General features: G+C 30.0%; 1 protein-coding gene across 1 annotated transcript in view; it reads right to left on the reverse strand.

Annotated features, from left to right (window-relative positions):
* The window catches only part of LOC142320079 (uncharacterized), a 138,075-nt gene that overhangs the window by 7,723 nt on the left and 117,522 nt on the right, over nucleotides 1–12,830 (reverse strand). Inside the window, exons 7-8 of the mRNA XM_075357753.1 lie at nucleotides 3,321–4,317; nucleotides 1,676–1,894 (exon numbers count right to left, since the gene is read on the reverse strand). Coding sequence (XP_075213868.1) covers nucleotides 1,676–1,894; nucleotides 3,321–4,317 — 1,216 coding nt within the window. The remainder of the gene's footprint in view (nucleotides 1–1,675; nucleotides 1,895–3,320; nucleotides 4,318–12,830) is intronic.

Genomic DNA, 12,830 nt, shown 5'->3' on the forward strand with positions numbered 1-12,830 from the left:
CTTGACTTTGAAATCAGCTGATTTGCAATGACAAATTCATCTCTAGGCCAACCCAATGGGTTCTTAGAAATAGCCCGTCTTTTTGTAAACTAAACTTCTATACTCTAATTAAAGTAGTAAATAATTTTCTTATATTCTACACAACATCTTGTATTGTGAAAACACTTTACATCAGAATATTTTGATAATCCTTCCTTTTGCTATGCATAGACACAGTATGAAACACCCTTATAGCTTACAATAAACGTATGCTCCGAGGTAATTTTTCATGTCTTAGCATAAAATCATCCACTTGTAAACATGTAAATTTGTATTACACTTATAGTGCCAGGTTTTTTTTTTATCCAAGGACTACTTATAAATTATTCATGGTTTAGTAACAATAATATACAAAATAAATTGAAAAAAAATTAACTCTTTATAAAAAGTTACATATATAATACAAACTTACTTTTGAGTCACCATTCAAATTCAAATAAATGCTGTATTGTTATATGTGATTGCCATATTGCATCTATTACCTCTTCAAATAACAGCCACCACATACCCATTCATAAATTCATCATTTCTTTTGAAGTGTTGAGTAGCCAGCTAATTCTAGATTTTGTGAACAAATGAAAATCAGACAGCACCAAATCAGGACTGTAAGGGAATGGTAAAAAATCTGCCACCTAAACTTATTTACTGTACCTTAATGTTAACTAGTGCTAGGATTGATTTGTTTGAATTTTTTCGTTTTGTTGAGCACACACGTGCACGCATGTGCATCCACTGCTTGGAATTTGTCTTTTGTCCCAATATAAATGAACAGAATCCTTGTGTCATCTCCAGTAGCAGTACTGACAAGAAATCCACCAATTTCAATGTAATCCACAATTTCAATTGTTCTGGTATTGTTGAAGTAAAGTCAATATTGCTCCTATTATTTTCGATTTGTGGTCATCTATGTTGTTTCTGTTTCCATTATGTACAGTACTTATGAAAGCCCAGTAATAATAAAGAACAAACCTTGAAATTTGAGGAAAATTTTCACTAAGAGCAGTTTAAATTGTGAAGAGGCTTTTATCAAGAACGGCATGTTCAATTTTTCCAACAAGCACATCATTCACAATGGAATATCATTCTCTCCTTTCTTGTCATGCTTATTAGTTCACTCTTCCCTAAATTTCCTGCACCAGTTCTACAGAAACCATTATTACCATTATTTCATTATTAACGTAAACTAGGCACAGCCAATGGTAGATCACAGCTGTAAATGTTCATTTTGTTAGCAAAAAACAAATGACAGTATCTACCTGCAACTGGAGGAGGAAAACCTCCATATTTCACCAACTACTACTCGAACAGTACAGAAAACAAAACAGTGACTGACTGTATAAGCAGTAATATGTAAGCTTAGCTAATGACCGCTGGGCATGTGGTATGGAAATCGGTTTGTTTGAAAAGCCCTACCAGAGGTTAACTTACAAATAAATAGCTTACATATTAATATAAATATATAAGCTATTTATAAATTACTATATATTAATGTACAATTTATAAGCTGTTATTAAACCTTAAATCTTAACATTTAATTATAAACATTTCAATTGCCATAATTTATTTTGAAATTTATTGCAATGTATACATTCAAAAATATAACATGTACTTGTTAGTATTAGGTTAAAGTTCATACCATAAATTGCTTGTTCTAAGTATGCCATCTTTTTGATAACCTGGTAATTAAATTCATGAGTTGAAAGAATATCAGCAACTTCTTTTTTAACTCGTTTTTGAACATCTTGATTCACAGCCAGTTCATACAGAACAAAACTCAGTATTCCTGCTGTTGCTTCACTTCCAGCAGATATAAATGAAAAGGTCAATGAAGCTATAAATTCTTCAGTAAAAATTTCTGAAAAAAAATTTTTTTTTTTTAGAACAAAAGTACAGAGTAATAATAAATTATTCGGTGCATTTTAGGTGTCAGCAATAAAATAACAAAGCAATGTATTTACATGGATGTTTCATTGTTGAGCATTGTTTATAATACATACAACTTCAAACACGTTCCATATGAGTATCTTTTGGAGTGTGTAAAATTTCTAGATGATAGTCATTTTCACACCAGTCATTTCAAAAAATATCTGAAATTATCCCATAAATTGAACCTTTGATTCTTCTTTTTATCTCATTGAACTTGATAATCTTCATGTGTACACTCTATCTTTGACAAACCATTCTTCCTGGGTGGCCAGGAAATTGGTCCATCACAGCCAATCCAATAGATGTATAGAAAAAAAGGAACATTAGTGCTCAAAGTTATATAAAAAAAGGAATAAATAACAAATTAGAAAAAACTGAGTTTAAGACCACTCAGAACAAAAGAAGGTTAATGACCAAAATCTGCATATAGAATATATGAGTATTCTGATGAGACAGATGATGAGGGAAAACCAGATTAGCATGTCAAAATGATGATCTAACTTTTGTAAAGAATAAAAAAAAAGACTTACATTCTAAATAAATGTAAAATTGCTTTTATAGAATCTTTCTAAGATCATTATCTAGTTTCACTCTCAGCTACCTTCAGATTATAAGCTGTTAATATTACTTGTCCAAGTGATTATGATACCTGATAATGCATAATTAAATAGTTGTAGGCAACTTAACACAAGATACCAGTCACTCAAGAATATGATAGACATTTTCAAAAATAACAAGCATTGCACTAAATTATCACACCTGTTAAAAATATAAAACTAAAAATTATTAAATAAACTGAAGGAAGAAGTGATTGTTTAGTAAGCTGAATATACTATTGCTTATCAGTAAGTCAAGCTCATCAAACAGCATGTCCCAAAAGTGACACTTCACTTTATAAATCACAGCATTTTTTTTTAGAAGTCCAATTTTTGTGTACAGATCTGATGAATTTTTTTAAATTTAATTTTAGGTTGGAAAATGCAAGAACAAGAAGTGTTCAAGCAAGGAAAGATGTCTGTATCTCCTTGTGACATCTTAAAGTTAATATTTTCACTAAAATTTGGAACAAAATTTGAAAAATCTTTTAAAGATATGTCTAATAACATAGATCAAATAATAACTGAATTTTAAAAAATATGAATTGCAGCGCCCATTAACTGTTTTTCATATCCTCGTATCTGAGATAAATCCCTAATTCTTCATAATTATAATACTCCTAAAATAAATGTTGATATATGTTAATAAAAAACCAAATTATCTTTAGTATAGATGGTTCCTTACTGTTTTGGTGGATGGTAATTAAAATAACATAATTGCATTTTTCTAATTTTATTAACAGACATGATCATACTTACCATGTGGTCCAGACAAACTGTTGCTTGAAGTTGGAATATTTGTAAGCTGATCTAAAAGTTCTTTATCTTCTTTTTCATATTCATTACAAAAAGTAGTATTATTTTCAGGAAATAATAACCCCTGTTCTTTTTTCTTTTCATCTAACATAAGCTGAAGGAAATCATTTCTTCTTGTACCACTATCTTCTCGATGTTTTATGATGTCTTTAGTCAGTTTTTTAAAAAAGTTATTGATATCATCATCCACTAGCTTAAATTTCAAAACTTTTCTCAATTTTGGAAGCAAATTTGAAATCAAAAATTTCACCATGAGACTCAGGGATGGTTTAAAAAAATCTGTGGTGGCTTTTATAAATTTATTTTGTGCCGCTTCTTTTTCATTAAATGTGTCTACATCTATACCAAAAGCTACGCTTGCTATTATTTTTATAATAACTTTCCCCACAAAACCTCTTGCTTCTATATCTTGTCCTGTTTTATTTCTCAGAAACAATACTCCTTCTTCACTACACTTTTTTATCGGTTCAAACATCATTTTTAATTTACCAGAAGTAAATGTGGGTGTTAATTTATGTCTAGCAGCTCTCCATTCATCGCCACAAAGATTAGAAAGATTGAGACCAAATAAATCAAGGTGTTTTTCCTGAGGTGGTCCATGATCTTCAAAATGTGTAAAATCTTTAATTAGAATTTGATTAATTAATTCAGTATCTCGTACCAGTAGCGTTGGTGTAAATAACTGGAAGTATCCACCAAATTTCTCACCTTCTAGATTTTTGTACATATCATTCATCATTTCTGTCCATGTTTTACGAGAAAATAATAAACTTGTAATGAATCCAGTGACTGGGTTTGCAGTGGAAATAACAGGAACTCCGCGTTTCTTCCAATAACTAGTATGCATGTCTTTTAGCCGATACATACAGTAAATAACTAAAATAGCCAAAACTGCAGTAATTAGCCAAGAAATCTCCATTGTATTATAAAAAATCTCCATGATATTTCTGAAAATCAAATAAAAGGCAAAATAAAATCAAATAAATGTTTCAGGAAATAGTGATATTTAATCATATTGGAAAAAAGAATAAAATAGAAGAGCAGAAGAAAGAATAAAAGTAATAGACTAGAAGCAACAAACACAGTTATAAAAAAAAAGCACACCCCTTCAAGAACATGTTCCATTTGGTTAGTTTCTACAACTTGTGGAAAGTATCATAAGGAAACGATCAATTAATATAGTGAAAATAAAAATTATAAACAATATGCTAATATGACAGCTTTGAGTACAAAATTTTGGATTGCAGCATATCAGTGGATGAAGTCAAAACCAAAGGTTTTATATGAAAATGGAAATGCATCAATATTTTATGTTATATCAACTTCATCAACCAAAGTATTAACCACAAAAGTTGAAGACTACAGATGTTAGTATTTAAAGTGTAAATATTTTAAAAAGATTGTAAATTATTATAAAAAAATTATGGATAATAACATTTGATTTGAATATAGAACCTATTCTGAATGTTCTTCTACTTTTGCGGAAAGAATATATTTGGAAAACAACTTGGGCATTTTAATATTATTAGATAGAAAAAGTGCCTATTGAAGTTAAGATTGTTTCGCTGGAACAAAATCATAAAAGAGTTTGACTAGCTATGACAAAAAAGATTTTATTAATTTAAAATTTCCATTTTAGATACTCATTGTTAAATACGATTTTAAATTCTGCAATATTTGATGTGAAGTATTTGTTTCATATTCAATGTTTATTTTTTATTACTATCTTTTTCCCCTTTTATTATTGTTTAATATTCATTTCATATGAGCAAATACTTTATTTTGAATTGTAATTCGTCAATTTTCAATCTCATAATTTTAAGTTGAAATCATTGTTTTTAAAGTGCTAACTATTGATTTTAGAATTGTTATTTTAAAGTTATCACAATTTCAAAATTGAAAATTTTTCTTAAACGGAAGCTATTCATTTTAAAATTATAAATTGAAAGTTGAAATCACTTATTCTATAGTTGAATTATATACTCCAGCATTTTTTATTTGTTCTATAGTAACAGGTATTTGCCTATTTATAGTTTTGTTATTTTTCTAGTATATCTTCAATAAATATATAAGCAAACAACTTCTCTTAACCATTAAGCTCACTGAATTCCACATATTAATTCACTGTTTTAACTTTATATTTTAAAAGGAATGTGAAATTAAGGGACGTACATATATGGAATGAATCTGATCTAATTTTTTTTTGTTTACTATCATTTCATCTGAATAAATACTTATTTCACAATAGAATCATCTCACGGTTTCCTTATGTTTTTTATTTTTGACCTTTGGTTAAAATAAAAAATATGAATTTAGTTTTTAAGGAAAGAGTTGATGGACAGTGTTCTTAATTTTCTGAGATTTGGAAGTATTTTTTGTCTACTTTCTTTGATTCCATAATACACAAATTCTGTCTCAAAATCTTCTTTTATCCTTACCGACTGAAATATTTCAGCTATTTATCCACGATTACTATTTTAACTGAAAGCCAGCTGATAGAAAATATTAATAATAACAAAATGCTGACAGAAGAATACTAGACAATTTAATTTGAATACAGCGTCTTAAATTAGTAAATTATTATTTATACTGTAATAAGTTTTTAATAAATTCAAATTAGCAGTTCAAGTTGTTGCTTTTAATTTATAGAATATATGTAATTTTTACGTCCATATACATTAATCATAATAAGGAGTGACTTAAGGTATATGATAGCAGGAATTATAAACACTATTTATTTTACAACACTCTACTTAAACAAATTCTTTATAAGCAAAATATTATTTTATATTCTATTAGTTTTTATTAAATTCATACCGGTTATTACCGGTATGAATTTAATAAAAACCATTCTGCAAATTAATAATTTAATAAAAACCATTCTGCAAATTAACTTTAATCTGAATACAGATTAGTATATAAGTTTTATTTTCATATATATCAGTCGGTATAATCTAACCGACAAGATGCACATGAAAATTGAATACATAAGCATTATTGTAATTATATTATCATTTTGTGCATCTTATATACTTTTCACTCTCTCTCTCTCACTTATCCTCTATGTAGAATGTTTTATGAATTTTTATTTCACATAAAAAATGTTCATATAACAAATGAAATTTTACGAACTACATCTTACACATTATTAAACCTGAAAATACGTTTAATATAGGAAATGGGAATGAGAATATATGCATGAGATCACTCTAAACTCAGAGTGGTAATAACTACATCAAAGAACTGAATTATATTTTACTGAATTTTCACGATAAAATGTTATTCTAAAGAATGTTTAAATAGCTTCACGAAAACGGATCTCTTATTACTGTTCGTAGACATTTTCGTTTAGACTACAGCCCTTGTCCTGGCCGACCTACCGTCTTTGAGGAAGATGTAAATCGTGTAAAAGAAATGTTTCTGAGAAGCCCGGGTAAATCGACTCGTCATGCGAGTTTAGAACTGGGAATACCTCGTTGATAATTGTGAAGGTTCTATACAAGCGCCTAAAACTTCACGCAAAAAAACTTCGGTGGTTCGTTGCAATTGAAGATTAGGATGCCCCACCTCTTACAAATTTTCCACGGACATTTTTGATAAAGTGAACGAAAGTCGAAGTTTTTAAAAAGTAACCTTTTACGGAGAGAACACGAAAGGTAAAGATATCTGATCACCTTAAACTTCATTAATTGTCGGATTTGGGGTAGGAAGAAACCTCATGTCATTCAGAAAACACAACGAGAATGCCCGAAAATTAACATCTAGTGTGCGATGACTGCTTATGAAATGGTCCAATCGTTTTTTTTCGCCAGGCCAACAGATACCAGCTCTAGTTATTTAAGACATGTTAAAAGAGTATGCAGTACTACAAATTGAACATCGGTAATCCAACGTTTATTTTCAAAATGGTGCACCACCTCTCTGGGGTTTACATGTTAGGGACTACCTACATGAACAATTTCCTCAACATCGGACTGGCCGTGATGCACCGCTTTCCTGATCACCTCTATCCCATGACGTTACGCCTCTCGAATTATTTATTTGGGTTTGTCAAAGACAAAGTGTAAGCAACGGAAGTTGTCACATCAATGAACTAAAAAGAAGAATCAAAGGTGTAGTTAATGGAATAACTTCAAATATTCTTCGTAGTGATTGACGTGAAACCGAGTACGCTCTAAAGGTTATATGTGACCAAAGGTGCTCATGTGGAACTTGTTTGAACAGTAGCAACTCGTATCTAAAATTAGTGGGGGTGCTGCTCTACAAAATCTTTTTCTGGGCCTTTTTAAGGCCGTAGTTTAAGTTTTCTGTCAAATAGAAGAACCGAAAAAGTGAATCAAATAGAATAGCCGGAAGCAGGATAATAATCTAATTCTACACTTTATCACATTCAAGAATATGGTAAACAGTTTTTAAACACAACACACGCGGAGTAAAAACAACTACTTTCCATCAGCATGCCAGGATCGGCACTGCGGGAGCGACAGTGCTAACTCTCTCTCTCTCTCTCTCTCTCTCTCCCTCGCAGCCTTGCGTGCAGCTTCCTACGTACGCATGCGCACAACAGCCAAACACCACGCCGCTGGAATTGTGAAGCGTACAGTTCCGTACAAAGATTTTTTTATCTTTTTCAGAAACTGGGGGATGGCTACTGACATTAAGCTTAAGGATTATATAATGTACAAGTATAAAGAAAAAAAGACTCATTATAATAAATGTTAATGATAATATCAAGTGGAAATAGGTGGTGCTGCAGTTCCACAGTGAGCCCCTACTGTGTTTGAAGTTAATAAATGTTGTATACAAAACCGTTTGAAATGACAACAATAAAACATACATGTAAGTATATCACTTTGTTATTTTTTTTGTTAACATTTAAAGTGCTCTGAATAATTTGGGATCATTCTGCACATATGGATATTAAGTATTTAATTTTTTTAGAGTAGTGATATGTACCTTATCGTTCATACATTTAAGTAGTTGTGTGAAAAAATAATTAATAAAATTAACTTTTATTAGAAAAATAATTTTCATCGTGTAAAATAATTAGGCCAATATTCTTTCACATTCCAGAGCGGGAGATAGAAATTACGAATTTTACGACGGGTGTGGTTTCTTCTTTACCAAAGAGAACTTCTTCCAGTAAATATAAAGAAAGAAAATTGCTGAAATTATATTATTTCATCATGATTAAGGCTTAAAGATATACACCCATAAGCCAAATAAAATAAAAATTTAGTTCGGATTGAAAATATTATACAATCAATATTTTGAAATCGATTAAAAATTTGTATAAATGTGTTTATTTAATTTACTCGTTCTGGCATTTAATTTGTTATAGTTAAAGTACACTTATATATTTATTTATTTATTATTTTTTAATCGGAAAAACAAAAAAATACTAGTATTATTAATAAAAAAAGATAATGGAAGATGGAAAAGATTATTTATATATATTTTGATCGTTTACTTAAGAGCCGATTTATCTTTTATTTGCAGATAAAAAAAAATGTCTGGTTTTCTGATTAAATAAAAACATATGTTTTAATCCTTATCTTGTTTTTGTTAATGGGAAAAAAGTGTTATGATGAATAATTTAGTATATACTCGTAGATTGAATTCGTCAATTTAATGCCATTTAGTATCATAAAAGTTTATAAGGTTATCTTTATCAATTTTAAGCAGAATACAAAAACTAATAACTTGATAATATATTTTTGTCCTGAAGAGATAAGAAAATTATCATAAATATAGGTCTAGAGTTAAAAAAAAAAAAAAAAAAAAAAAAAAAATAGTAAAATCGAACAAAATATTAATAGAAAAAAAAAGGCGGCAAAACCGGGAAAGATAAAAAAGGCGGCAAAACTTTGGATACCGAGAGCTTAACCTTCGACAAACTACTCCTTAGTAGGTAAATTAAGTGGAACGAACATTAATGTACGCAATTGAAGAATTATCTACTAAAAATTATTCTACTTTAAGCAAAGTTTTAAGTATGAAATTCACGGTGACCAAATCTTCTAGTCGCTGGACCGGTTGTAACCAAAATTAAATTGCAGCATTAACTCGCATTCAGAAATCATTTTAAAAAAGTCATAAAAATCGGTAATTAAATCTGAAGATATCAAGCTTACGAAAAAAAAAATAGTTTTATTATCTCCACTACTTAATGAAATTGCTCAAATATGCAACGAAAGTGGCATACTAATCATCAAATTTGTAAACGAATGTGACTTTGTGTCCAGAAACGATAAGAAAGAAAAAATTATTTTACAAATCCATCCCCTTACGAGGTTTGAATAAGTAAAACCTCCATCAAAAAGTACCTTAGCTACCCAAGGAATATTAAATTACGTGAAAACATTTATCTACCGCTTGAATTAAATTTTGATCGACGTGAATCATAAGATCTCACTTCCCCTTTGACTAAACGGGACCAAAATTAAATAGCATTAACACTATATTCAGAAATCATCTTGCCAAATTTCATCCGAATCGGTCCACGTATCTGGACCTATAAAGCAAAAAATAGTGGGTCAACATAAATCCTTCCAGTACTTTTAGAAGTTTAGTAAAGGCCTTACTTTTATGCGGATTTGAATACTAGATCGTGGATATTGATATTTTCTGGCTGTTGGATTTCAATTAATCACACATCTGAGGAACGGTCGATCTGAGACTGTACAAGACTACACTTCGTTTACATTCGTACATATAAATTTCGTTCATCCTCTTAAGTCATACCTTACGGTGGATAAAAAACTAAATTTCGCGTTAATAGCGCTATCTGTTGTACGTAAAAGTAACATACGCTACACTAAATATTTTACGATTCCATTGCAATGTTTTCGATATGCGTGTCCGCTATAGACTAAAAAACTACCGGACCGATTTACGCGCGGGGAAGAAGGGAGAGAAAGGGAAATAGGGAAAAATAGAAAATGTAAAAGGGAAGAAGGGGAAAATGGGAAAAATAAAAAAAAGGAAAACAGGGAAAAGAGAAAAAAGGAGGAAGGAGAAAGGAGAAAAGGGAAATGTGGGACGAGGAAGGGAATTAAATAAATTTATTTAAAATTAAATAAAATAATATTAAATTCAATTTAAAATAAATAAGTAATTAAATTAAAATGGAATCAAAAAATTGGAATATGTAAAGCAAATAATTGAAGATGTCAGATGCAAAAAAATTGGTCGAGATTAAAAGCGTAGGTAATGCACAGAAATGAAGTAATTCATTACATCTGTCAAATAAGTAATATTAATACATCTTGTGCGCGCGCAGAGTGACAGAATGAGTGTGTGAGTGCTCCATAAGAAGGCCGTTAAATTTTACAGCTGTATTTCTCTGTTTAAAATAATTAAAAAATTCCATAATAACATGTGTCCGGAAAAGGCTTTGTTTTTAATTTCGGAATAACAAAGAATTTTACCGTTATTTCTGCTTAGCGGCAAAATGAACCTATACTGAAATACATCGAAAACCGGGGAAGAAGGGAGAAAGGGAAAAATTGAAAAAGGGAAGAAGGGGAAATTGGAATAGAGAAAAAGGGGAAATCGACGAAAAGGAAAAACGGGAAAAGGAAATGGAAAAGAGAAAAGAAGAAAAAGGAAGAGGGGAAAGGGAAATGGGGGAAGGGGAAAGAGAAGTAAGGGAAAGAGAAACGGGAGAAAACGGGAAGAGAGAGCGAAGCGAGCCATGACCCTCTGATCATGACGAGAAGCGCAAGTAACCATAGAGCACGGGCGAAGCCGTGATGGGGATTTGGGATCGTAATAAATTTTTTGTTTATCTTTATTGGACTTTTATATTGAACTATTATAATTCATTCGTAAAACGGATCGGTCTAACAAATATTGTTCGATTTTCTTATCTTCCTTTATTTAAATTTTGGGCAAAAATACCTTCAGTATTTTTCATAAAAATTTTTATTTACCGTTTTATCAGGATTTAACGAAAATCTAAATATAATATTGTCGATTAAATATTTTTTATTTATAAAAAAATAAGTTTGCTATTAAAAAAGCATTGCGAGTGAAGCTACATCTATATTGTGGGCGAAGTTGCGACGGAGTACGCTATATATATATATATATATATATATATATAGGAATTTTAATCGTTTACATCGGTTACAATACTTTTATAAATAGCATAGCGTTTTTTAACTTACCTCAAAAATTAAAATTATATCTCATTCGTCGAATTCGTATTATTTTCTATATTTATGAAATGTAATTATAAAATAATAAAAAGATGTAAGTATTATGCTAAAATCTACATAAAAAATGCAATTTCTAGTACAAATTTGAATTTACTACATAAACTTCTAACTTTTCAAAACCTAGGAATATATAAAGTGATTTACGATAAAAAAAATCCATTTACACTCATCATTTCATTAGAAGCGTGACGTAATTTACGGTTAACACCCGTTACGATTAATGTAACCGACCCCGATACACCGATAAAATAATAAAAATTCGATTAAAGAAAACTTTAATTTAAATCAGGAATTATATTTAAAAATCTGTTATATTACTTACAATTGTTAAATTATACTAATTATTCAGACGATATCATCGATCTGAAAAATTTAACGAGTACTTATCAGCAACAAACGATCGCTGAATTTATGTATCTTTTTAAAGGATGAAGTCGTTTACAGTAAAGCAGCACAATATTCCAGTGACACGACAAAGTTTGGACTGATAGTCGCTCCCAAAGCAATAATCTTAGGCTGTTAAAAGTGGAAGGGATATGCCTCCGTTAATTTTTTTTTTAGCTTGTAATTAATGAGCTCTAAACTTGAACTAAGGAAAATTGTATTACTCGTATGATTCGCCACAAACAGCAGTGAAAAATTACAATTATTACTATAATAGACTACAGAGTAGTAATAACAATGTTACAGCTTCATAGCAAGAAAAAACAATCGCAAATATATATAAACAGGAATATATACGAGGAATTTTAATCGAAAGAACGTACTTTTATAACGAACAGATATACTTAATGGTAACGAAACGTTTAACTGTTGGTTCCGGTGGTCAACCCGGTCAGACTGGCAGTATAAAATCAGTTTAGGAGAATTATTTTGTTTTTGTAGCATTATTACCATTTCAAAAAATTTTCTTTATTGTATTTCTTTAAAAGTAAATATTACTTCCTGCACCATTTTTTTAATTAAATTATGTTTTATTTAATAAAACACTTCAAATACTATTTTTGAACTTTTATTCATTACACGATTAAAACGCTTTCATAATTTCAGTTCATACTGGTACAATGTGATATTATTATTATTTTTATTTTTTGTCTCAGAGATTTACATCCGGAATTTCAGTATGAGGGGCCATTGGAGTATACCTCATTCAATGCTGCGGTGCATTTAACACAGTACGTACAATCCTGCACGTCTCCAGAGTTGCCGATTTTTGGGCTTTTGGAATTAC

Source organism: Lycorma delicatula, chromosome 2, assembly GCF_047948215.1.
Source record: "Lycorma delicatula isolate Av1 chromosome 2, ASM4794821v1, whole genome shotgun sequence".
Classification (NCBI taxonomy): Eukaryota; Metazoa; Arthropoda; class Insecta; order Hemiptera; family Fulgoridae; genus Lycorma; species Lycorma delicatula.